We start from the raw sequence: 27933 nt of genomic DNA, 5'->3' as shown, positions 1-27933 counted from the left end.
TTAGTCAACAGAATAAATAAATCAAGTAAAACAATCTTTATTGTATCCAATAACATGTGGGAATGGAGGTTTGTATGGACATTTATGTAGTATGTGTCATGGTTTGCCATAGTAGGCATTTTATGTTTGAGTTTATGTGGCCAGCTCCTGCTCCTGTTCCCCAGTCACCAACAGTCAACTCCTGGTCACCCTCTAGAGGGGCTCCGCCTGCAACGCCGGCCTCCTGCTCACCCTCCAGAGGGGCTCCGCCTGCAACGCCGGCCTCCTGCTCACCCTCCAGAGGGGCTCCGCCTGCAACGCCGGCCTCCTGCTCACCCTCCAGAGGGGCTCCGCCTGCAACGCCGTCCTCCTGCTCACCCTCCAGAGGGGCTCCGCCTGCAACGCCGTCCTCCGGCTTGCCCTCCAGAGAGACACCTTCTTCCCCGCTGTCCTCCCGTTCGACCTTTGGAGAAACCCGGTTGGCCTGTTTTGGCCTGAGCATCAGTGGATGCTCTCCTGCTCTGCCCCTGTGGCGCCAGTCTCCTTCCCTTGCCCGGTTACTTTCCTTCCTGTTCCACTGGCCCCTGGATCCCTCCTCCTGCCCGACTCAGCGTTTCTGTTTCTGTCACTTTTCTTGATATTAAAATTCTTTCTTTCCACCTACTCCCTTGTGCTTTCGGCTGCATTTGGGTCCAGCTTAACCACAAACTTGACAGTATGTGGTAAATGCACCTGAGGTACGACTGTACCTATGTGTCACTATATGGAATTTCTAATCTTCTACCTCTTTATGATATAAGAAATTGTTGTATGGTGAGCGGATGTCTTAATTTCAGGTGATTATTTGCTCTCTTACAACCACTCCAATTTATCGTGATGGCTGATGAAGGTCCAGCACAGAAATGTAGCAGAGTAATAGTTTATTGCAAGTCAGACAGTGTGAATTTTTTATTTGCTCCATTCAGATCCATTCATACTGCTGCTACACACCTGCTTCACGAAACAGATGTGAAGTATTCTTCTGTTCTACTTAATGTTTGACATCCTGTATTCTTTTCTGCGGGTTATGACTGAGATTTAGTCATGAGCGTGAGCAGTCAGACAATCACACAAGCTTTCAACAAAAAAAAAAGGTCTACCACAGGTGACTACACAAAACTTATTAGACATTAAAAAAAGTGGACAACCCCCAAAGTCCATCAGTCATTCACTGCAGAGTGAGTTGTCTCAACATAAAGCATATACCACTTATCAGTGTACAACATCAGATTGTAGAAGATTTTTAGGTTAGACTTTAAAATACTCATTATACTTCAAAATACACATCAGACTTTATAATACTGTCACATAGTGACAGTGTATGAGAAGTGTGAAGAACAACATGACTGTATGAATATGTATCAATGTCACAACTCCAATAAACTAAAGACAGTCTTTTTAGACTGGGCTGGTTGTGTGGTGTATTAACCAGTGGAAGCACCTGATTACATTAGTACAACAACTTATTCTACTATACTGATATTACTGATGTGATAACTGTATGTGGTCAGCCCATCACCACAGAGGAGCAGGATCTGAAGCACGAAGCTCCATAAGAGCTGTACACTATGTTGGTCCTGAGAGCCCAACACACTGCAACAAAAACACTTACAAAGAGACAGAACACAAGCAAATTCAGAAACATCAATTTGACATCACATGAGCTGCAGGGGACACTAAAAAGTGATGAACCTGGCCAAGATTCACTTGCATGGATTTACAAGTGTGTTTTATAATACATGCATTATAATACACCCATGCAAGTGTGTTCCAGCCGTTGTGTTGTGAATATTTGCAGCACATGTTCTTAAATTGATGAAGATTTTCTGAATTGGTTTGTGTTTTGTCTGTTTGCATGTGTTTTCTTCAGTTGTGGCGCTTTGAGCTCTCAGGGCCACAGTACAGCTCCAGTCTACACTTGCAAGAAGTAAATCCAACGCAACACACATTAAAACAGAGCTTTTCTTCAAATGTTAAAGTTCTGTTACTTTTTAGATCATCAGCTTAAAAAGTAAAAATAAAAATTGATTTACAATCAATCATTGAAAACAATTATTGCAGCAAAAGTTTCAGCACTTGTGTGCTTACACACAGGACTCAGGACATGTGAGGCAGGAAAAGACCTGTGAACAAGGTAGGGTCAGCTCCTCTAATCGGCTAACTGAGGATCTGAATATGAGGCTGACTGATGCTACAAACCAGAGGGGTCTATAGAAGATATTGACTTTCCCTCTTTCTGAAATAAGGAGTTATAAAGGAACTGAAGTCAAGACCAAGAAAACTCTGAGGTGAACTTGCAGGTCTGCAGCAGAGAGGCAAATCCAGACCCCCTTGTGACTGCAGAGGGTCCAAATGGAGGAGTCATAAGGAGGAAATGTCACCTGTGATCTCATCACAACATTCGACCTCTAAGGTCTGCAGAGCATCATTTCCAGTTTTATCAACTGGAAATCTTTTTTAATTTTTTCCAGTTGATAAAATAAAAAGGAGCAGACCATTGACATGTGGAGAGCCCCTCATATTTAATGTGTGTTTGCTCTAGGCGTTAGATTCACTCTTCATAAACACAATTAATGAATAAAAACTAATTATGTCATTTACCCAAGCATTTGTAAACAGCTGTAGCATGAGGTCAAACATAATCACTGAACTGAACTAGTTTTATTGGTCCAGCTGCTGTGGACCAATGGAAGCGACTGTTACTGTCTTTGTGCTTGTGCTGTTAATATTGATTCACAATCAGGAACATCAATAGATGAGATCTGATGGTAGCAGCCATTAGCACATTGTACATCTATAAATAATCATGATGTTTAACAAATCAGTAAATTACTCACACAGCTCAAATGTAATCAGTCCAATAACAAGGCAGTTCAAACCCTAGGTGTTAACTAATGATTAATAATCCAGCTAGTTGGTGACAGACCATTAACTGACCAAGAATGAGCTATCATTTTCAAAATATATTTTGCATAATTTAAAAATGTATTTTTCCATTAACATAATATATCCATTGATCTTACCCTGAAAAGTCCCTTGAGATTATGTATGTTATGATTTAGTGCTATAGTAATAGAATAGAATATGATTCAACTTCTGGGAACCAGGAATGTTTGTGTAGATAGGATATTTAACTGGAGGTGAACCTTGAGCTTCTCGTTGCACTAGAGAACTCAGTGGGGTTCATCCACTGGGGACCATGAATTTCTCTACAGAACTTAATGGTAATCCCCCCGTTGGTGTGGCTAAGCAAAAAGTCAAGGGATCATCAAACATCACTATGATCAATCACCTGGTCATTGTGGGTATCTGTACCAGATTTAATGGCAATCCATCCAACAGCTGTTGAGATATGTCACTAAAGTTGACAAGATTCATCATCTGGGAACCAGGAATTGACAGTGGAGATGTTTTAATGTGGACCAGGTGTCGGGTCTACCTCAGAGCTGTGTTCATATGTACGGCGACTACGGCTAAAAGTCACATGAAGTTTATGTGATTTGTGTTTAAATGGATCAGAATCAGATGATGGCAGGTCAATAAATCGGCCACTTAGTCCCAGTGCAACGTATTCATAGCTGTGGTTAAATACTTATAAATTATTAATTAATTATTATTAACACATTTCCTATGGTCCACTGAGAGGTGCCACGCTTCTGTCTTTGGATCATCCCAGGACATATGAACATTTGGAGAGTTAACCTCTCAGTCCTGAGTGTGTACCTCCACCTCCACCTCCTCCCTCCTCTCTGCTTCCTGCTCCTTCGTCACTTTGCAGTCTCTAATATCTTCCATCTCCACCATGTTGTCTCTCTCTTGGCTTAGTGGTGGCCTCATCTCTGCTGCAGGAGTCTCTCCTCTCTGACTCTCAGGTGGTCTTGTACCTGAAAGAGAGACCTCTCCTCTCTGACCAGCTGCTGGACTAACTTCTGCTTTTTCAGATTCAACCCCCAGTTCAAAAGCCACTAGTTTGTGGTCTTTTGTGGAGGCTCCTTCATCCTCCACCATAGTGATGACAGAAAACTCTCTCTTGCTATCAGGACTGGCTTTGACAATGGTCATGCTGCTTACTCTGCTGCCGACAGGTGAAGAGGGGGACAGTGGGCTGGAGGGGGACACAGGTAAACTGCTCAGTCTGTCTTTAGATAGTTCATCAGAGGGAGAGGATAGGGCAGAACCTTTGAACCCCCCCTCACCCGGTGAGAGTTTAGCTGTTTTTAGGATCCCTGCCCTTTTTACTTCTGTCGTTGGGGTTCTGGCTTCCAGCTCTTGAACCTTTACAGAAAATGGACTTGAAACCATGTCCCCTTGAGTCATTGATGTTACAGACATCACATTTCCTGACTTCAAAGTCAGACGAGGGGAACTTCTGAAGGATGGGTTTTGGTTAGCTGGAGAAGCAGTGGAAACATGTGGCCTGGTGTCAGGTTTGGGGCTCGCAATAAGAACAGGTGAAGGTGAAGTTTGGGTTTGTAAAGTTTTGGTAGTTTTTGATGGGATAGGGGATTGGCTGGACACTGCTCTTCCTGATGGGGTTTTGGGGCTCGGAGTGAGGCCACGGGAGGAGGCAGCCTCTGATGGAATGGGAGAGGTTTTTAATGAAGAGGCTGAAGACGGGGTGTTGATTGGGAAGGAAGAAGGAGGAGATGAACCTAAACTTATTAAAGCTAGCCTAGCACTAAAACCTGGTTCCAGATCTGGATTGGAGCTCGGGTTGGGGGGAGTCTGGATGACTGGAAAATCTGTGCTAGAACAGGATGCAGGTGGATCAGCAGGAACAGCAGGAGTGAAACCTGGAAGGGATCCTGGCACAGGGACAATGGGTGTAGAGGTCTGCAGGGGTTCAGGATCAAAAGCCTCTATTAACACTTTATCATGTCCTCGTTTCTCTGATGTCGTAGTGGAAGATGGGATAAGAAGTGAGCTGGGGGCGGGGGATACTGTAATCCCGACTGAAGGTTTGGATTGGTTGGTATGAGGCTCATGACTGGGCCTACATTTAGAGCCATCCTCAGGATCAGGGCTAGGGCCATGGGCCTGTTTCTCAGAACCTGCCATCTTAGCCTCATGTCGCGGTGAAGCAGGGCTTTGGTTCTTCGAGAGCTCAGTGTCAGGCCTGGAACCAGGTCTACCACCACGTTCAGAGGCGGTCTCACTGGTCTCGCTCTGAACCAGCTCCTCCACTACAGGTTGCTGCTGGATAGAAAACTTGACACCCCCAGTCTCCCTACCTGCCCCCTCCACTGCTTTAATGCCAATGGGGTCACTGCCCCGCCTCAGCCCAAATATTGTCATGCTCTTCCTTCGTTTCCCCACAGGTGGGACGATCCCATTGGCATTCTCTGAAGAAGGTCGGACATCCTTGAACATACTCCTCAGGTTGTACCCACCCTCCTTCCGCTCTTCGCTGTCCTGGGATTGGTCCAGCTGGTCTCCTGAACTGACCAATGTATTGGGACTTCCATGGAGCTTCTTATCAGTGTGTGTCACCCGAAACCTGAGGGATAATGACACGTGGATGAAACATTGCTTCTCTATCCCAGCATGCTTTATGAGGGAGTGGTTTAAAGGTGTGCTGTTACCTGCCCACAGAGAACACAGTCTGTTCTCCAGGTCTCTGTTTGGACCGGGGGGTTCTGCTATGTCTGCGCCCCTTCTTAGATCGGACTTGGGCACAGAGGTGGCAGGAGGTGTGGTCGGCGCCTGAGTGGACGGTGTGGTGATGAGGAGGAACACCACCGATAGACTCCTTACGCAACCTGGACATCATAATCATCATCATCATCATCATCATCATCATCATCATCATCATCATCATTAACATCATTCTTATTGAAGGGGTGTGTGTGGTCTGAAGCTGGAAAGTACATGGGTTCATTCAGACAAGTTCATCTTTAACATATGTATGTTCCACTAGGAAGCAGTGTCACATTTACTAAACCAGAAATCATCTTCACCCCAGTGACAGTGTAAACAAACCACTAAGAATCTGGATTTATCAACATTAACTGATGGACGATTACAAGATGGATGACAATATTAAGAGTCTTAAAAAGAGGGATAACATACTGAGATAGGAACACACAAACAGAAAAAGAAGGCAAGCATGACTGTGATGCATAAGCTTACAGTATTGCTTGTCCACTGATGTTACAACCAAGTTTACTTTATATCATAGTTTATTGTTAGCTTGATGAGCTGGAAATGCCATTAAACTCCAAATGTATAATAATGGTACTGATCCTATTTCAAATGATACTCTTCCACCCTGTCAAGCAACCTATATGATAATCGTTTTAGCACAGCCAGGTGACCAAGAGAAGTGTACCATGAAGATGATGCTGGTGCAGAGGGGACTTTCCATTTTTTGGCAGTGTTTAAGACAACACTACACTGTTCAAATTCACACACTACACCATTGAGATATTCAATATATATTAGTATATTGTAGCCTGCTATTTAGTGCTATTGTTTTTTTTTTTTTTGTGGTCAGCTAATCAGTTTTATGGTGGTGTTGTGTCATAACTTTAGGGCTAAAAACACAAATCAATTTCTCTCTCTCTTGTGCGATATGTGTGTGTGTGGGAAACCTAAAGCTAGCCTACAAGCAGACAGGCGATTCTTGTGCATACCCTGAAATTTAATCCTGTTGGGGCCACTGCCAGTGAGTATCTACATGTGAGTGTACTGACTGAAGTATCCAATTTGAGTCACGACAGTATCCCACAATGCTTCATGAAAAGTAGTGCACAACTGATGGTCACCAACCAAGCAATTTATACCTTATACCCTTAAGAAAAAAAAAAACCGGCGCAGAGAAAATGACCTGAGTAGAGTCTGATAGTGTTTCTTTCATTTTACTGATGAGGTCAGTGTACAGTCCTTTGGATGGTGATTAGGGAGCAGTAAATGAGTGATTTCAGACACAACCATTGACTTGTATCTGCACGAAGTTGTGGGTCCCTGAGTGCTGGTTTTAAATGGTTGATTATAGCTAACACTGTAGTCAGAGTGTGACTGCTTGGAGGAAAAGCCCTGAACCATAAACATTCATTTAGGAATTTAAAGTTGTAAATTGAAATGTAAATTCACTGTGACAGTAACAGTTAACAGCTGTGAAGGTGTCAGACTAATACAGACTGAGTTTACCTCGGGTCATGACGCACACAGATATTGTGGCTTCCCAACATCTCATTGAAGGCTTCCATGTTAGCTGGAGGGGACCAGAAGAACTGATATTAGAGCCTCTCATTAAGTACTGTTAGCTGGATTGGCTCATACACATTGATCTGATCTGATGAGGTTAACAGTAAAATAAAACAGAGGCAGGACAAGAAACCAGGCGGTATGAACACATGACAGCTTGAAGCAACTTGAAATTGAACTTCAACAGAATTCCTAAAGACTGTTCAGTAAGTTTTACATGAGTCACCTTCATTTTCAATGATGCATTTGAGGATCTGCTCCACTGTGTCCTGGTTCTCTTCATCCTCATCTGGAACACAGCAAGAAAAAAATCAAAGCCAAATACCACACCTGTACTGTCTGTCATCCAGGGGTGAGAACTGGTTCACCTGAGGTACAATAATTTATGAAGAAAAGTTTTCAGATCTCTGCCCCAATAAAATGGAGATGAAATGAGCTATCCCCTCTTTCTCAGGACTGTCCATGAAGCCTGCTGTCAACAGTGGTTCAGTCAGGGAGGAAATGGTTCTAATGAACACTGTTATCTCCGCCTCCCTGTGTCTTTAGTCTCTGTTCAATCCCTCTGGTGCGGTCCAGTTTTTCCTGTAGTTTGGATTAAAAGACTTTTACATTCCTGCCTGTCCTTTAGTTTTTCATCACCTTCTTCTAAATCACTTTTATTCATTATATTACCTCTTTCCATCCACCAGCCTGCATCTGGGTCCAGAAAACCTTAAACCTGAACGTCATGTGAGTTAATGCAGCTTTACTTTCTTCTTTAGTTATTTTTCCATATGCTCAGACAGATTACGATGATAAATGGTCATCCTCAAAGTGGCTGGTGGCACAGGTCTGAGGCCACCTTTCTCAGTTGTGTATAATTTGCTTTTCACTTATACATCCCTATATAATGTATTATGTGAAAGTATAGGGGTCAACCATTTACCAGTATAAATTCAATGGTCTTATTACAAAAAACAGCCATATATATTATTAGTGTGAACGCTGAGGCATGTCAATGTTATTCAAATGTTTATCTTTTATTTTTCTCCTTCCATATGTTTTTTGGTCTCTTACTAGTCCAACATACTTTGTGCTACAAAAACCATTCAAATATCAAAACGTTCAGCTTCTTTAGGAGATTATCTAATGTATTAAACTTTTTTCTACTATTTATAATTTTTGAAATATTATGCTTTTTCTGTTATTTTTGGCATTAAAATGAATGAAGACAATGTTCATTCATTCATTCATTCATTCATTTTCTACCGCTTATCCTCTACTAGGGTCGCGGGGGGGCTGGAGCCTATCCCAGCATCTTTTCGGGCGAGAGGCAGGGTACACCCTGGACAGGTCGCCAGTCCATCGCAGGGCAAACACATAGAGACAGACAACCATTCACACTCACAGCCACTGAAGACAATGTTCAAATCCTTTAAATATTTCTGCTCTTTGAACTTCAACTACTTCTGCATACTTTCAACTAGAGACTTCATTTAAAGTTTAAAATGTTTCAGCTTTTAAACTTCTATTCAACTTATTAATATCTTGTACTGTTTTTAAATTATTAAAATTTAGTAGTTTTAGTTTAGTTTTATGCTTTCTTCTAATGATTTTGGAGTTTATAATGGGTGTGTATTACATGGAATGTAAGGCTCGTGGATGACATCACAGCTAGAGTGGGAGAAGCTCTTAAACAGGTCTCAAAATGTTCTGATTAACTTGTCCTTGCAGCCACGAATTTCACTCCTCACACATATTTGTCTTCTTTCAGAAAATGTGTTTACCAAATCAGAGAGACTTACAGAATTTGAACTGTGAGCCTCTAAGTGATAGGAATACCATTCAACTGCCCCATAGATTGCAAAACAAATTCAGATGTAAATTTTCAGAGACGAACTGAAAAAATGTTTTTTTTTTTTTTACTTGCTCTTATTTCCACAATTTTGACTCTAGGAACACTTTTAGCTCTACGTTCTGCTTTTAATTTTGGCTTGTGTTTCAGCTTCTTCAACATCGTTTCAGCTACTTCTGCTACAGACTCCCCCAACGCTACATACAACAGCCATGCATTTACACACATCTCAACAGTTTTCACTGTAAATAGGTTTGTCTCTCAAATTGAGTACACAGACAGAGAGAGAGAGACAGATGGATTGATAGACAGAAAGACAGACACAGATGGGCTGACACAGACAGACACACAGAAAGCCAAAGACAGACAGACAGAGAGACACACGGACAGGCAGACAGATAAGTAGAAAGCTGTTTACAAGTTAGTACTCATAGAGAGAGATTACAATTCAGACTGGACAGTACAACAGTAAATACAGCAGCAGACATATTGAATTTAACCTGCTCCACTGGTGTTACACTTGAGATCCTCCTTTTATTTCCTTCAGTCGCTAACTACTGCATACTTTGAGCTACAGAAGCTGTTCAAGTATCAAAACGTTCAGCTCATGGCTGTGATCATTTTTTCTTTTCTCTAGTATAAATAATTTTAAAATATTCAACTTTTTCTAGATCATTTTTCTTCCATTGAAAATGAATTGAGAAAATGTTAAAATCTGAAACTTTGTCCTAACCCTACTTTCACCAAGAGGCTTCATTTAAGGTTTAAATTGGTCACAAGACTTTGGGCTATTAAAGATGGAGTAGGTAATCTGGGAGATGTTAGTCTGATTTAGCTAGATTTCAAAAGTATCTAACTGAAAAACTCCCAACCCCTCCCAGCATCCCTCCAAGGCCACTCCCCTAAAACACACAAAAGCGCACTGCTAGAGTGGATGAGAGAGAGAGAGAGGGGAGCGTAGCAGTGATTGTCCTTGTGATATCCCAATATGGCTCATTCACAAGTAAGACAACATATAAGATTACCATAATGAATGTAAACAACCAACATGACTGTACGCAATGTATTCAATGCTGTCAAGCTAGTATGTTTGGTAATTTTTGTTGGAAATACAGTTAGATGCAATAACTTATCGGTGGCTAGCTAGTAGCCACCTACAGTAAGGTAGTGTGGCTAACTTTGTTGATGTTTCTTGCTTTGCCTGATGTGTACATCTAACAAAGTTAGCTACACTACTAATACTAAGATAGCTATACTACTAATACAGCTAACGTTTCTTTTGAATTTTCAGCGCCATGTCTATGAAAAAGCTCTATCACCTACCCAGCTACACTGACATTTTTTCTTTTACTATCAGTCACACATATTATGTTGTTTTGCACATTAGAGCTTCCAGGATGAGAGTAATGCTAGCTCTGATGTCAGCTCATATCACAGAGGCCAGGCTCATGCTCGGGGGCGAGGGTGAGGCAGGAGAGGTCGTTGAAGAGGGAGAGCAGGTGGAGATGAGCAGGTAACTATGGTAACAAATTATTTCTGTTTTTTTGACAACACTACCTATACAAAATTCAATAAAGCTCTGTTCTATAATAATATCTAATTATGTTTATTATCTGTTGCTGCAAAGGCCAGAATTCGAAAACTTAACTTGGAACAGTCACATTACCTGCTGCAGCTCTGTCTGAGCTCTGTGACCCAAGACTGATGTTCAATATCTTGCAAATGACATCAGCAGATGCTTCTCAACCAGGCCCTCCAGTTACAGGTCATCCTACTTGATGCATTGGCCAGAAATGTCCACATCAAAACTCCTGCGTTTCCATGCTGCCACAGATGGAATAATATACAGAACCAGTCAAAAGTTCCAGAAAGTATGTCCGAACTTTTGAATGGTACTGTATTTTGTAGGAGGGAGTCCTGCACATTGCCAGACACATACTCAATACATTAAGTATTTTGCTGTCCTTTTTCCCAGGAGGATGTAACAATACCAAGTAATATTTTTATTCATTACATGTGTTAAATTTGTATTTTATTATTTTGCATTCTTATTTATATGCACAATGTGTTCTGATTTTTTTGAATAAAAACTTTAAAATGCTTCATACCTTTTCCTTACACTTACAGTGTTAACAATGACCTTGTTTCATTTAGTATCTCTTTATATGCTACAAAAAAAATAATAATCCAATGTGTTAATTGTATTTTTATGGACATAAACATATACTGAAATACTATTAAAAATATAAGATATATACACAATGTATCCTTGCCATACACAATATATTTACTGTTGATTATAAGCAGAGGTGAGTTTTGGCTGACATGTCAGGCTCTGCATGTGGCATCATGTTGGCGCTCTGGCAGTCTTCTTGTACTTTGGCAGCAGCTGTCCTTTAGAAAGAATATCAAAATTAGCCATAATCTCTACAGAAATGACATTTAGATAATTAGATCTGAATCTCTTTGTTGGACATATAACAACACAGGACTATTGCTACATAGAAATACTAGTCTCAGGTTACTTTGATTTAGGGGAAGATGTTTTTATGGGTAAAAGGTACTTATTTTAAAGGGTTGGTTAGTACATTGAGTGCTGCAGTTATGGAGAGTGGCTGACCAACACAGGTACACAAATAATAAATTTAAGAATATTTTTCTAATTTGAGAAATGGTCTCAACTTAAAAATACGACTGCTAGAACCAATATTTTAAGGAACACCCTAATGTATGTAAAACAAGAGCTACATATGAATGAAGGATGCATTTATATGAATAACAGTGGTCTAAACAATTACATCTTCATAACACCTTAAAAACTATGCAAGTTTGTAAACACACTGCCAACGACCTAATACGTTTGAAGAGTTAAGCTACGTTTCTATCACATAAAGTTGCACTCACTGGTGGGAGAGAGAACTGATGCAATTGTTGAGCTGGAGCGGGGGTGGTGGTCTCATCAGTCCCCGTCTCACGACAAAAAAACACAAAGGTCCCATTCGCAGCCATTACAAGACATAAGATTAATACTATCAAACGACATCTGCTCACAACTACAATGCAGACATCGGCAAACACATAAGGCTGCGCAGATTACATAAAGACAACATTTTGTGTAATCATAGAGTTACCTGCACTGTTAAACAGGTTACACCCACTGTTATCTAACATTGGCTTCGGCTAATACATAAAACATACGTTCGTCTATGATTAAAAAGCTGAAAATGCTTATGAAACAGCTAGCTATATTAGTGTAACACCCACTTCCCAAAACTAAACAAAGAAGAAAATTACCTGTCTAACAGAAATACAGCCACCGTTCTGTTGCTTTTTAGCTCCTCTGTTCCCTCGATTGTTGAAAAGCGACATCAAGTTGACTCTTGTTCAGCCTCTTGCAGTTTCCAATTTCATTTTCGTTGCAGCTTTTTCTAATGCTGTCTTCCTTTTAGGAATGAAACTGCTTTTGAAATCAAAGTATTAGGTGGAACTGGTTGAACTTTCTCTGCCATTCACCCACTACTGCCGTTTGACTGACAAGTAAGCAGCTTGGTCATGTAGCACTAAGCGCGAGGGCACGGCCATAGTACGCCAAGGTAAGCTAGTGAGGTTGACAGACAGGTAAGCCGAATGCAACGATTGGCTGCAGTTTTTACAGCCCTATGACTGATACAGACGGATTTTTTCAGGTTATTGTCAGAGCATTTAATTGATTCATTCCTATTGGGATATTAAGAGCATTTAAAGAAATATTACAAAACGTATTTCTAAAACAGATTACCTATTCCAGCTTTACACTTACATTCAGCTTTTTGATATTGTTCATTGTTCAGACAGACAGGCAGACCAGAAGGTTGGTAGACAGGCAGACAGGCAGAAAGACAGGAAGGCAGAGAGACAGACAGACAGACAGACAGTTCTCAGCTTTTGCAGCTAATGGACTTCAGCTCCTTCAGTTTAATATTTTTCAAAGCACTGTACTTCAATTAATATGAGCTGCTTCTTTACCATTTTACCATTGCTTCAGTTTTGCCTGTACATTTGTTCTTTTTTTTCAGCCATTCTACGGCATTCAGCTTTCAAATTACACATTTCATGCTGTTCAACCTCCAATTTACAAGTTCTGCTTTTAATCTTCAGCAATTGCTTCAGCTACTTCATCATTGCTTCAGCAGTTGTTTCATCTACTTCAGCATTGCTTCCACAGTTGCTTTAGCTACTTCATCATTGCTTCAGCAGTTGTTTCATCTACTTCAGCATTGCTTCAGCAGTTGTTTCATCTACTTCAGCATTGCTTCCGCAGTTGCTTTAGCTACTTCAGCATTGCTTCAGCAATCTCATTCAGCTCTCAGCATCCACACGCATTTTCCACAGGAAATGAACTTTCTAGTTAATAGGGCTGTTACTGTGATCATACTAATCCATTGTTTCTATGTTTCCATGAAATGTAATGATTTAGTTTATTATAAAATAAAAATTCCAGCAGAGAGCCATGGCCTCAGACCTGGAGGTGCTGACTGGTCATTATTATTACTGTGTTATTTATTTCTCTAAAGTGGTTTTCTAATAATATATCTGTGGCTTATCTCCTTATTACAGGAAACTCTTATGGGTAGGGGTGTTATGCATATTATGTTGAGTGTATTTAGTATTGGCGATCTGATGTGATATCTGTAGCACAGTAATACCTGTATATGGTAAACAGTTAGACTGCTGAGAGGAACTACATCTAATACAGTTGTACTGTAGAGCATGGTAGATGTAATATGTCACCATACAGTTCTCAGCACATACAGGGACATGGAGACTTGTTGATTTAGTGCTGCACTCCTATAACATTGATGCAGTTATGAGGTAGAAACAGCAACAGAGGCTGAGGGATGGGTCAAACTCCAAAAACATTGGATCCTATATTTCCCCAAATTTGTAGTTCAGATAACCCTACTGACATCACCAGGGTTGTTCTACTACACATTAAACAGAGTTCCTCCAGAGTCACAGGGTTACTGTGTCACTGGTTAATGAAACCCACCGTCTGCATTTCTTCCAAGTTTCTCCTCCTCCTCCTCCTCTTCATCGTCGATGTCTCCTGTCCGGCAGCGGTAGCCCTTCTTCTTCAGCAGGTGGCAGATGAGGAATCCCAGCAGCCCGGTGAGGAAGAAGAGGAAGACCACCAGAAAGATCATGTAGGGCGGGGGGTGCTCCCCCACACCGGAGGCCTCTAACTCAGTCATAATGCAGGTTTAACCTGAGGTTAAGAGAGTACTTTGACTCATTAATGCTGCCATGCTCCACGCTCCTGGAAGAACATGTTGGTGAACTGATATTTACTTCACTTCTTCCAGTGGGTATTTAGGGGCTATAGCGTCATACTGGGGTAAAATATAATATAGTTTAGATGAGGAAGATGAGACTCAGATCTGTTACAATAAACTGGGACATTGGAGTGAAACAGAAAAAGGGGGAAATCTTTGACATGTTTTGTATCTGTTAAATTACCAATAGAAAAAAATGTGAGACTGACAGGCATTCACATTTAGAAGCAGCTAACACCCCACACATCACAGATTCATTATATTGAGTGAGAGGAGGCAGAGGGACAGATTTTAAAACATCAGGCTGAGAAGGTCTCAGGCCTTCAATAGAAACAGAATGCACTAGACTGATAAAGAAGATTAAAGCCACCTCACTTGAACTTGCTTCAGTATTGTTACACCCCCCCAAAAAAACCAATAGAAACAGGGATGTACTGTACTGTGAGGAAAAAAATCAACTTCATGTCTCCAGTTGTTCCTCTGTTGTAGAAATCAAGAGTCTGAAACAGAAAGAGAAGAAGAGAAGTCACATGATCAGATTCACCTTCATATGTCCACATGACCTTTGACTAGTCACCTCTTTTTTCAGATAGCTTAGAGACATTATTGTCTTCAGTCATATATTACACAGGTAGTAAACGCATATGTATGTATATGTATATTATATGGTATTAATAACTGTCAGTTTGACTGGACAGAAAAAGGTCCAAGCAGACACAAGCCCAGAGGAAACTACAGCAAAATCATATTGTTATTAAAACTCTTTGTAAAATTAGACAGATATAAAGTTCAAACCATTTTGAGTTGTCATCCCAACAGCATCTGATGAATACCGATTAGCAAGTGTCTCAGTGAACCATGGCAGTGATCCGTTGAGCAGGAGTTAAAGCTCTTATGGTCACAGCAGCAATTAATGGCAGAATCTTACAACAGTTTCTTTCCATTACAACAACAGCGATTAGTGGGTACACATATCGGCACAGACTTTTCAACTTCAACATGGGTGAGCCTTCATGTGCAGATTTGTGGTGCTCATCAGTCACTCTGCCATCATCTGTGCTGACACTTGACAGTGTTTCCAGATCAGGCTGTTTTCCTTATAATGTAAATGAGCAGGTGAAAGTAATTGTGGGCATGTTCTGATAATCTGGGCGAAACAGAGACACACTGCAGTATGCATGCAGATATGATACAGTACAAAAACTTCCTTTGAATAAACTATGTGAACTTATACTACTTTTAGTGAACAAGCTAAGCTGATAAGATAATGAATTTGATAACTGACCATCAGAAAAATAAACAACAGATGCTACAAGCCTGTGTATATTCTCATTTGTCCAGGTCATAGTATCCTAAAGGAGTTTTTTAAATCGAAAACAACTGGACTAGGTTATTTGTCTGTGAAGACGTTTCACCTCTCATCCAAGAGGCTTCATCAGTTCGTGTATGCATCTGACCAGGCTAGGAATGGTCCTACTTTCATTCCATATGTGTCTGGAGTATCAGAAAAACTCATGAGGATCTCCAACAAACACTGTATCCCTGTGTATTTCAAACCCAGCAACACACTCAGACAGAGGTTGGTACACCCCAAAGACAGAACACCACACACCCGCAAAAGCAACCTGGTGTATGCGGTCCAGTGTAACGAGGAATGCAATGACCTCTACATTGGAGAAACGAAACAACCATTGCACAAACGCATGGCCCAACACAGGAGAGCTAACTCCTCAGGCTTGGACTCTGCTGTTCATTTACATCTCAAGGAGAAAGCCCACTCCTTTGAGGACAGCAATGTCCACATCCTAGACAGAGAGGACGTTTGGTTCGAAAGAAGAGTAAAAGAGGCCATCTACGTTAAAATAGAGAAACCATCCCTCAACAGGGGAGGAGGTCTCAGACACCACCTATCTCCAATTTACAATGCTGCCCTTTCATCCCTTCCCAGGAGACTCAACAATCTAGCCTCCAAGAATAACAACTGTTCACAAGTGGCGATGTGACTCCAACGACTGTCGTTATAACACAATAGAGCACTAACGAAGTCGAAACCAATTTTCCACCAACGACAGTCATGCAAACGACTGTCGTTGACACTTGGAGCACAAAAGGGAACCAGTGACATCATCATCCTTGTGAACGCCCACAAGAGGTTAAATACCTGGGTCTCCACACCAGAAAGTAGGACCAGTCCTAGCCTGGTCAGATGCGTACACAAACTGATGAAGCCTCTTGGATGAGAGGTGAAACGTCTTCACAGACAAATAACCTAGTCCAGTTGTTTTCGATTTAAAAAACAACACACCTTTACAACAGATGCTACAAAACCTGACACTGAATAATGCCAGCTTGCATATTAGCATATGCCACTTCCTGGTGTGACCAGGCCTTTAATCAGTGGAGCTGCTTTTTCATATTTTGGTGCAAGTCTGAGTTCAAACCCATTTCCAGGTCCAAGCATCGTGTCAGACCGTGTCCGAGTCTCTAAACAAACTTGACCTCAGTTGTCTTTCAGGTCTTTAAAGACATGATATTTGAAAATGTTGCTTTTAAAACTGCCAAGCTTACACAAAGGTGTTTAAATTTTGTTTAAATTTATGTTTTAAAATGAGTAAATATTAGAGCTATGAGACCCGTATGTTGGAATGTTGTTATTTTAAGTTACACATAATCAGGTCAAAAATTAATGTTTTTGTTTCAAATCTAAAATGAGTTCCTATCATGTACTCATTTTAGTTGAGTAAAATGCGTTAAAGACTCATTTAAATTGGGGTCTCTTTGCTTTTGTCTTGTATTACTTTGTTGTTTTGTGTTTTGTTGTCATTTTGCATCTTTTTGTAGTTATGTGCCTGCAATGTAATAGCATTGAAGGCATATATTACTATCCTGCATACATGCATTCAACAAAATTTAGACCCTTGTTCCTGTAATCGAAAAACACACATAGTTCCTCTAAAGGTTCCTGGTTCCTGGAGAAAGTTCCTGCGGTAGAAACACAACTTAAGATTTTTCTTAGCAATTCGAGTCATGGTCTGGTCATTGTTCTGATAGGAGTTACCGTTTTTTCAGAAATAACAGTTGTTCTAGAGGCCTGCCGAGCCAAAATCACACTCAGCTCTGTGTCAGCACTGTCTTCCAGCTAGACACAAGTGTTCAACAAGGCTCATTAAGAGACTCTTTGATCTCTGTGATGTTTATAAAAACAGCCACACAAACAGCCAGACTCACACACACACACACACACACATGCACACTACTAACGTAATATCCGGGGAGAAATAGACAAAGCAGATTCTTATTGGCTAATTAGACTCATTAACTCTTACCCTCATTAGTCTCAAGCATGAGAGCATATATAAGGCAAATCAGCACTGTGTATGTGTTCATGTCTTTCTATGATTGTGAGGACAACTTTGTTAAGAACCCATTTTTGTACACATAAATGTACACACATATTTTGAAAGACACACAAACCATCTCCACCTTTGGATATTCACCTAATAAAAAATTGTAATTTTGAGATCTAATTTTTCAAAGCACTGTACTTCAATAAATATGAGCTTTTCAACCATTTTAGCATTGTGGTGAGTTGATCTTTTCAATAGGACATGTAGTTTCCCCTCCGATATCCCATTTTCAAACACAAGTTTCTTCAAAAAGTTGTCTGCCTAGGGAGACAGAGGGGATTGTGTGTGCTTGTTTCCCTGTGAGGTTCTATTGGGCAGCTCTACCGCTACACAAAACACACACACACACACACATATTGACAGAAACACACTGAAGTACACACACCAAGCAGCAGGCACATTCAAAATTTCTGCAGGAATTGTTTTCAACTGTCTTGAGTTTCTTTTTGGTTGTTTTGCGACATTTTGTGGCTGTTTTTACATCTTTTGGGGTTTTCAAAACAGCTACAGTTATGTCAGATGAGGTGATAAGTTTTCATTAAGTAAAGACACGTAAATGAACTGTTGACCCCAGGGTTACTGCCTTTTGTTACTACAATGTTTTTCCATTACTGCTGTACACTAACAATACACTTTTTTCACGTTCATTTACAGTCAGTCCAATGAGAGCTATTTTTTAACAATGGATGCATGCAACGGAGATCATTAGACCACAGTTTCTCACTGTTCACACCTGGGGACGACCCTCCCCCAGGGACCTCACTTACCAGTCAGTGTTGGTCAGTGTGTGACATATGACCCCCCCCCCCCAGTGTGTCACCAAACAAAACCAGATCTCTTTCTCTGTTCTGTTCTGTTCTCTTTTGGCTTGCTCAGGAGAGCAGCTCCTGCTCTTCCCTCTCGGCTCTTCAAGGAGCACCAAGGCCCCAGCCCAGGTCAGCCCTGCTACCTGAGAAAAATGCTCTCTTGCTGGCCTGCTCACAGCAGACTGCAACACTCTTCTCCTCAACAGCAGTGACCTGCTTTGGATTAACTGAGAGTGAACCAAGTTCTCTTCAGAATCAGCGGCTTCAGCACAAGGTCAGCCAGCTGATTTTCCAAGCAACAGGAGTCATAGCAGAGTTAGCGTGGAACAGCTAACTCTGTGAGGAGAACAAAGGAGATAACAGCGGAAGCCACACAGCCAGACAGGACTTTACTCCACCAGGAAGCCTCCCAACTCACTGGACTTTACAAAACACTGGATAGGACCTCTTTGTTTTGTTCCAAGGACTGGGTAATGTAACCTCTCCCAGTACAGCATAGCACAGCACAGCCAAGTAGCAGAAGTTTTAACTTTGTTAATGTACCTGTTGATTAATGTCTTGTTGCTGTAATGTTTCCTTAGGTTGTTATTAGTCACACAGTTAATCGAGTACTTTTATGTTCACACACATACCTGTAGTACGTCTCAGTTCTACAACGTGCATGCAGCTAACCATCTCTCAACCTGGTAAATTTAGAGGACTTTAATTCATTTTAAAGTTATTATTTAATATTAATATTTTGAATAATAATATTTTCTTAATTTATGATGCCAATAAATTGATAGACAGCCAAAGATCCAACATTTATGGTGTCTAGCTCATGAGGCAGAGCTCAGACCCATTATTTGGTGCCCCGTCCAAGGCTAAGTACTGTTGGCAAATTGTGCAATATTAAATTCATAATTTGTCCAAAACCGCAAGGGTTAGAATAAAATTCTAGTCCACCACAGGAGTAAACGTCTAGGTGTACTTACAAACAAGTGCACTGTGGTGAGAATTGGTTTACCCACCAAATTTAGCTGAGGCAATTTTAGACATCCTCCGGTTATCAATAGCTAATACTTAAGCCTTAGTATCACAATAAGAGCTTGCTATTGTTGCTAATAATTCCAGTTGAGCCTATCCTGCAGTAAGTGTAAGAACCTTAGTTCAGCATTTGAATACCTCATATTACAGGCAAGACTGCAGAAATGAAAGCCAGTGGTCTGCTTCTTAAAGGAGAACAAAATATAGAGAAACTAACCATCATCACCAAGATATGAACACACATATTTAAAGTTTTCTGAAGTCTCTAAGTTTCATGTTTTCTTTTTTTACTTAATATTTTTGATATCCTCCTTTTTAAAATAATATCCTTCAGGCTGTGAACATATATGCTTTAATATGAAATTTGAGTAATTACACTCTATACAAATTACAAATTACATAATTAACTCTGTATGAACACGTGTGTGTGTGTGTGTGTGTGTGTGTGTGCGTGCGTGTGTGTGTGTGTGTGTGTGTTACCTGACAAACAGGTGGTCCTTGCCTGTGTCCTGTCATCAGTGGACCCATCCACACACACGTCTGAGGTCTGAAGTCAAAACAAACAGAGAGACTGTTGAGATGTGGACGATAAACAATGTGAAACTGTGTGTGTTGGATAAGAGGCTGGAACACGTAGAAAGTGTGGGCCCCTCCTGTACAGTCTGGGTCCCCTCAGCCCAACCCCCTCCTCTTCTGTCTATCTCTAGAGAGAGGAGGGTGAGAGGGGGGCACAGAGGAGGAGGAGTGACAAGGTTACACAAGGAACATGCAGGAGACTATAAATATGATACAGTCATACACACACACACACACACACACACACACACACACACAGCTAGCAAGCCAACAAGCTAACATTTAGCAGTTTATCAGCTCTGCCCTCCCACTGTCTTATCAGCATCCAACCACACCCCTCACACACGCACACGCTCTCTCACACACACACACACACACACACACACACACACACACACACACACACACAGGCTTGTTCTTCTTACTTTGTGATGACACTCCTCCCTTCCTAACCCTGATCCTAACCTTAACCTTATCGTAACCTAAACCTGATGTTAACCTGAACCCTAAAAACAGCTCTGAAAATATCCTCACTGCCAAGGTCCTCACAAAGACACAAGTGCACAGCTACACACACACACTTATCAGCACCAGCACTTAATCGTGTAGGATGGTTCACCACTGATAGTACACATTAACCATATGTAAAGATGGACGTAACCTCTCTTATGTCACCCACAGGTTTCTGAAGAGTGCTTTTGAAGCTGAAAGTTCAACCACCTGTCACTCACAAAGGCTCAGCCCTCAATTCTCAACAACTTTAAAGCTTAATAAAATGTAAACAGGTTAGTTATACAAGAAGTTGTCATGAAGGAAAAAATTTGCTCTAGAGACCAAAACTGTTTTTGTACCAACATATTTATTTCTGCTGTAAAGTTGGATACTTTAACATGGGAGTCTATGGGGATTAACTCACTGTTGGAGTCAGACTCTAGTGGTCATTAGAGGAACTGCAGGTTTTGATACTTCAGTGTTGATGCTTCATCTTTCAGCCCTGGAGGTTGATGCTTGGTTGTACATCACTCATCACCAAACACTACACAGCTTATTGTTATTTCATCATCTTTGTGATTTCAGGTAAGTAGTCCAGTAATCTATCACACAACAACTTGTGTCACAACATGATCAACAGGTTAATTCATTTCTCACTTGTAAAATTTAATGTAAGAACATATTTCCAAATTCTGCCCAGATGAAAACGTTTTCTAAAATTTTGTGTTTTTTTCTGTTTGCATGTGTTTTCTGAAGTTGCTTTGAGTGCTCAGGACCAGTGTGGAAATTGCATGAAAACTATGTTAGCCTGGAGGTGGAGCTGTCTGTGCAGGGTTCAGAAGTTGTGGGGCACACTTCCTTATTTAAAAATAGCACTGTCTTGTCTTTGACTGATGTACAGTTTCAGCTTTTTTATGGGGCATATTATCAAAATATAGAGAATGTCATATTTTTCCCCCGAAAAATTATTCAGTGACATTAATTTTGTTAGTTGTGTGTAGTGTAGCAGGTTTTCCTCGGAAGCTGACTTTCTGGCTTTCTAACCCTAACTCGACCTAACAAAGTAGTTCTGGTATCTAAATGTAACCAAAATGTGAAAACTGAAAATAATAAAGCAACAAAGTCCTAAAGTAAAGAGTTTCCTGGGTGAAAGTCTCGTATTTGACCCAAGTCTTTCTGACAGAAAACCTTCGAGGCAAACTTCTCCGGCAGCACCCAAGAATTTGCTCTACCCGGCATGCATACCAAAAACATAGCACATTTTTAAGCTGTAATGAAGCCATAGTTGGGTCCTGTACCATAATCTGTTATATGTCGCATCATTTGGTTCGTGCAGGCTAAATTAAATTTCCACTGTATCTACAGTCTACCTTTGTGATCTGTGTGCTAGAAGTGTCTCATCCTGACTGAAGTCCACCAGCCTGTCAGCCGTTCACAACAACCACATTCATTTATTTCATGGCTTAAACTGTCTCAGTGAGAAATTATAAGTCTGACTTATCCTCATTCAATGGTGGTGGCCTGAGATGGTTCAACCTTCTCCCCTTCTCCAACCAGTCCCTGAGGGGAAGAACCGTCTTGGACGTCCTCATCATCATCTCTCTTATTCCCTGTTATCACTGTGTGTTCAGTACACAGTATGCAAAATGTTCAATGGCATTCATTATCATTTCAATTAAATCAATTTATTTTTCATTGTTAAGATCAAATATCTGTGGCAGTAATGTGTTTGATGAAAATACTTGGGTTCTGTGACAGACACATTTGTGGACATAGTTGTGGAGATATTGTAAGTGTTTAAATGTTTCATAACTAAGAGTCAAACCATGCAGCCTGAAAGAATTGCTGTGACTGTTAACTCACTATAAAGACATTCAATAAGTTCAATTATTTATTACCTTAATAAAAATAGTGAATTTAACTGACATGATGACATCACACATCATCACACACCTTCCCTCTCTAATAACAGCTCCTTTAGCCATGACCAGACCCTTCATCTCCTCTTCACTGTGTTGTTTTAACCTCAGCTTCACTGTCAGATCATTTGTCACCTGATGTTCATGTAAACAGCTCAGTCATTTTAATGTCAGAGAAATCTAATCTCCACATGTAATAACAGTCATTGTTTCTGAGACAATGTCAAATACTGAGGGGACCCTGCTATTACTCTAAACCACAGTAAAGCCATTTCCTGTTTTCTTTGAGGGTTACACACACAAACACACACACAAACACACACACACACACACACACACACACACACACACACACACACACACACACTCAGTCTCCCTCTTTGCCCCTTAAACACACTCACAGCTTAAAGAGGCAGAGAGCTGAGAGAAGCAGAGAGATGACTCAGCATCATCTTGACCTCAACACATCTCCTCCCTGTCACGTGTGTATGCGTGTTCTCTACGACTGCAGTGTGTCATCTCATAAAAAATAAAGAGTGAGGGAGATACAGTGACGTGTGCAGTGTTGTAGTGGAGCCTGGAGAAGTGGAGCAGAGGACCATTATGAAATTCGAAAGATGCAGATTTTACATCAACACTGTCTCACACACTGTAAGCTGACAGCTACATAATGATGCATTTTGAGTGAACTGTTCCTTTTTCCTTTCTCCATCCAGACATGAAAACTGGTCTATCACCTTGCATGTCGTCTCTTGGTAGGTCAGTAGTTTCTGTTGTAAACTGTCTCTAGATAAGATGATTTGTAACAGGAAGTGAACCCTGAGCAGTTTGAAATATATAACTGGTCCCACAGGCCTAATGCATGAATATAAGATATATTATATATTATATATAGCAACCATGGTGTTTCAGTGATTTATTTTTTAGCAAACATTCAGAATGACACAGCTGATTTTCAAAGTAAAATTTTTAAAAACTAAATCAGTCAATTCTCATCACAAGTTCAAAAACCAACTTTAGAGAAGCAGACTTTGTCCAAGGGCTGAGAACAGATCACTAAATGCTGTCTACCTAAACCCATCAGTCAAAACCTGTTGAACCAAATATCACCTGTAGGGTTGCTGTGATTAGTCGCCGCAATCAATGACGTTGATGCTTAAAATGCGTTGACATCAATAATCTAAATTGACAAATTGTTTCCCATAATCAGGTCTTACCTGACTCAGCACTCCAGTCCCATACATTTATTTATTCGTGGCATTGTTAGAACATTTCATTTTCATTTTCATTTTGACAGCATGGCCACATGTAAGTGTAAATGCAATAGAATGGGGGGACTGAACATTGTCCACTGTACAGCAGGTTAAGTCTTTCAAAATGAAATGTCATATACCGTTTTCATTTTCAAATTGTTAGAAAGTTTCATTTTAATTTTAATGGTGACATGAATATTATTTGCATTAGAAAATCATTGGAAAATCAGGTTACAGTGTTAATATTGCATTTTCATTTTTGAACATTTGATTATTGTCCACTGTTCAGTGAGGTACAACTTTAAAAATTAAATGTCAAACATCTTTTCTATTTTCCTTTTAATATGGTCATGTACACCCATATTAAGGCTTTGTTGAAAATTGTGAAAAACTACTTGGCAGGTGATTAGATGAACCATCTGTCAGTCACCATTTATCACAGACTAACCTCAACCAGCCAGATTCTGCTTCCTTCCTATTTTTTTCACGGCCAGTGGAGCCAGTTCATAAATCAAACTCTCGCTGGAGTCAGTCAGGAGAAGAGTGAAAATGTTTTTCCTATCAATAAAAGTCTTCAATGTTGTTTTTCTACTCTTTTTTCAATAGCAGAAATGCTCTTCAGTTCTGATAGAACAGATGCTATAGCATTATCATCATCATCATCTTAATCATCGTAGCTATCTTACTTCATGTCATGGCAAGGACAAACATCGTTATCACATCCCCTCCCCACGAGTGCCCCATGGATCAGTACTGGGACCCTTCCTCTTTGCTTCCTTGGGTCCAGTTATCCTTCCACATGACTTTTCATTTCACTGCTATGCAGACGACACCCAACTAAACCTGTCATTATCACCAGATGACCCCACTGTCTCTGAGCAGATCTAGTCCTGCCTTTCTGACACATCCACCTGGATGAAGGAACACCACCTTTAAGAGAAGTTTCTCTAAGACCTAACTGTTAGTCATCCCGGCCAATCAGTCTCTCCATCATGATATCAATATCAAAATCACCTCTTAATTTCTGACCCCAACCAAGGTCTAGAGAGACCTGGTGTCATGTTTGATGACTAGCTTCTCCTTCTCTGACCATGTTGTATTTGTCTCCTGGTCGTGTCTCTTTGATCTATACAACATCAGAAAAATCAGATGACCTGACTCAGTTTTCCACCCAGCTCTTAGTCCAGACCATGGATATCGCTCACCTGGACTACTGCAGTGCTCTTCTGGTTGACCTCCCTTCACACAGTCAAACCCTTAAAGATGGTCCAGAATGCAGCAGCCTGTCTGGTCTTCGATCAAACTAAAAGGTCACATGTTGCTCTGCCACTCATCGACCTCCACCGTCTACCCATGACCTCCTGAATCAGATTCAGTCTCTAATGCTGCCTTCAGAGAGACTTCTGGGTCTGCTCCATCTACTTGAACTCAATCATTCAGCCTGATGCTCCTTCTCAGACACTGTGTTCCTCCAAAAAAATGTGGTCTGTCATCACCATCCCTGCACACAAGACAGTCTCAGTCTCATCAGCATTTAATTCAGGGCCATATCTTAGAGGACTCCTCTGCTAACTCTAGTCCCTACCAAGCTGACCATCTTATTGATGACGCTGCAGCCTCAGTGTGAATGACCCTTGACTCTCTTAGCTCCACGGTTTAAAGTAACAGGAAAACTTCAAACGATATGACTAGAAACAGCTGTATATCCTGATATATATTTAGACTGTTTTCCACCCATCAACCTTCACCAACCAACTTCAATTATTTCTTCAAAAAGACAAAAGAAAAATGTGGAGGACTGAAACTGCCAATACTCAGAATTCTGTATCGACCAATACATAAATTCAGGTATCAGTAAGGAACATGTATAAATATATACAGTAAATGTGACTGCTGTTGAACTTACTGGTTTGTGCAAAATCATATCCTTCCCCAACAGAAAACAATAAATATGAAGTTGTAAAATGAAGAATGGAGTTAGAGATCCATTCACTCTGCATTCACAGCCACAGTTTCCTCTGACATCAATCAGTGCTGTAACCATCACATCTGACCCCAAATAAATGAGTCACTAATCCACACCAGTGCTGTGACCTGATGCAGCCAGTGTCTGTGGTGTGTTTGAGGTTATATAATTAATTAATTAATATGCAGGCAGTCAGAAGATATGTATTCTTACATCTGTTAATGTTAATTATCTGTATATACTGTATATGCTCATCAGGATCATGACCACATCAAACAAACACACCATAGAGGTCCCCCTGGTTTGGTTAGTTCCTCTGTGTCTCATGGGTATGTCTTGTCAATACTTTCAGTGCGGTCCAAGATTCACACGTCTCAGCTGAACTGACAACAAATAATCTGTATAGCTGTGAATGTGTTTCTGGTTTTTGGTTTTCAGGTTCATTTTACTTGCCTTCCTCTCAGTGTGGTTGGGATATCCTCCAGTGTAGCAGAGCCTCGACACCACCCATGACCAAACAGGAATAATCAGGTTTGACGGGGGAATGGAAGGATAAATGTGTTGCTTATCAAACATAGCTAAATAGTCATTATAATTATGTCTCCTGCTTTTCCTGGTCAAACAGATCCACTTGCACACACAGGAAAACTATTCACACTCCATCTCTGAGTGGGATTAAGATCATTGTCTTCCTGAATCACCTTTTAAAGAACTGCACTGACACGATCAAATGTGACTGTGGAGTTTTTTTTTTAAACAATGTATAGATGAATTAACGAAAAATGTGCATGTGTTGTATGATTTCTTCTTTAATTTTCCCCTCATGATGCACAGGCTAATATACATGTATATCCTACTGTGTTCCGTACACAGTATGTGTTCAGGATTGTGATAATATAGGGATGTTTGGGGGGGTTTGGTGTGGGAGGGGTACAGAAAGAAGTAGACTAGTTTGGTTAATTCATTATGTGCAGCCTCTGTGCTTGGTTTCTGTTTTAAAACAGCACTACATGATACATGTTTGACTAACCTCCTGTGGGAAGGCTGGGAACTCCCAGGCTGCAGATTTCCCTAGACTACAGCTCTGGCCTAGCACATTCCAGGACATGAAACATTCCTGACTGTGAAAACTGTAAAATCCACAACCTCATCCAAGGTCATTAAAGGCCTCCTGCTAATTCTACTCTCACACACGTCTCTCGCAATCAGCCACACCAATTGATCCGAACTTGATGTTCGTCTTTAAGGAAGATTTATTGTTCTCAGTGCGTTGGCACACACACCACCATACTAAATGGAAAAAATCTCAATTTATGGCGCCTTTACTTGTCAGAAGGTACACATCGCCTAAAAATCATCCAACTGCATTTACATTCAGTCTCATAGCTCTGCTATTTAATTCGGCTGATACAGAATATACCCATCTTCTTTTAAATTTGAATTTATCTTAACTTAAGGACCGAGTAGAGCGGTGAGTGAGCTGAGGACCTTCCAACTGAACAAATATTATCTGAAGTTTAAGTTTTAATAAAATAACTTCCGTTTATTCATCTGAATTAACGACATGTCTCAATCTGTAGAATATCTCGGCTCGTGTTTTATTCTCTAAGCGAAACATTTAGGAGACCATTGACTGACGCATGGCGTGTCATCGTTCATGGAAGACTCAGGACGGCGTGTGTCAGATATCAGGTCTGTACCATCACCTGCTGAAGCGCTGATTCACTGTATCATCCTCCCCACCCAGCCCTACCACCATCTTCATCACTACAGGTTCACTGCGATCACACAACACAGCGCAGCGCAGCGCTTCCCGTCCTCATCAGCTCAGACTGAGACCTTCTCCGTATGAAGATAAAAGACTTCATATCTGCTCCACACACACCACACAGCACAAACATCCACTTGGGACACTCACCTTAATCACGCAGGGACATGGCCCGGCCCTCCGCTGTGGTGTTGGTCCCGCTGCTGGGATGCTGCTCCATGGCTTCAGATGAGTCCGTGTGCTCAGGCACGAGCAGTAGGATGCGCCTGTCTGCTGAGGGGCGCAGGATGACAGGAAGCAGGATGTATCGCTCTGTGCTGAGACTCCTGCAGCAAGTTTGCGTTTAACCT

General features: G+C 40.9%; 1 protein-coding gene across 6 annotated transcripts; it reads right to left on the bottom strand.

Annotated features, from left to right (window-relative positions):
• Positions 1 to 21: 21 nt before the first annotated feature.
• Positions 22 to 27933, bottom strand: rell2 (RELT like 2). 6 transcript variants are annotated; one of them, XM_056383388.1, is made up of 8 exons: positions 27734 to 27933; positions 20090 to 20156; positions 14746 to 14870; positions 14088 to 14303; positions 7451 to 7513; positions 7168 to 7231; positions 5601 to 5777; positions 22 to 5515 (listed from the first exon to the last, which is right to left on the bottom strand). In XM_056383388.1, the coding sequence occupies exons 4-8, from the start codon at positions 14287 to 14289 to the stop codon at positions 3724 to 3726; spliced, it is 2298 nt and encodes a 765-aa protein (XP_056239363.1). In that variant the 5' UTR covers positions 14290 to 14303; positions 14746 to 14870; positions 20090 to 20156; positions 27734 to 27933; the 3' UTR covers positions 22 to 3723. The 6 variants fall into 6 exon arrangements, with proteins under 6 accessions (XP_056239363.1, XP_056239361.1, XP_056239362.1 ...); XM_056383386.1 differs by having other exon boundaries at positions 14806 to 14870; XM_056383387.1 differs by having other exon boundaries at positions 14811 to 14870.

The sequence above is a fragment of the Seriola aureovittata genome, chromosome 8 (assembly GCF_021018895.1).
Source record: "Seriola aureovittata isolate HTS-2021-v1 ecotype China chromosome 8, ASM2101889v1, whole genome shotgun sequence".
Lineage (NCBI taxonomy): Eukaryota > Metazoa > Chordata > Actinopteri > Carangiformes > Carangidae > Seriola > Seriola aureovittata.
The sequence above is the reverse complement of the archived record's forward strand: the minus strand, read 5'-3'. Positions and strand labels throughout refer to the sequence as shown.

What these genes read in the sequence shown, in the direction of transcription:
- rell2 (XM_056383388.1), bottom strand. Translation starts at nt 14,289, where the DNA reads ATGACTGAGTTAGAGGCCTCCGGTGTGGGGGAGCACCCCCCGCCCTAC. An exon ending in ACTTGGAAGAAATGCAGACG is followed by an intron (nt 7,514 to 14,087) that starts GTGGGTTTCATT and finishes GCTGTGTTCCAG; the next exon opens with ATGAGGATGAAGAGAACCAG. An exon ending in TGTGTGCGTCATGACCCGAG is followed by an intron (nt 5,778 to 7,167) that starts GTAAACTCAGTC and finishes TATGATGTCCAG; the next exon opens with GTTGCGTAAGGAGTCTATCG.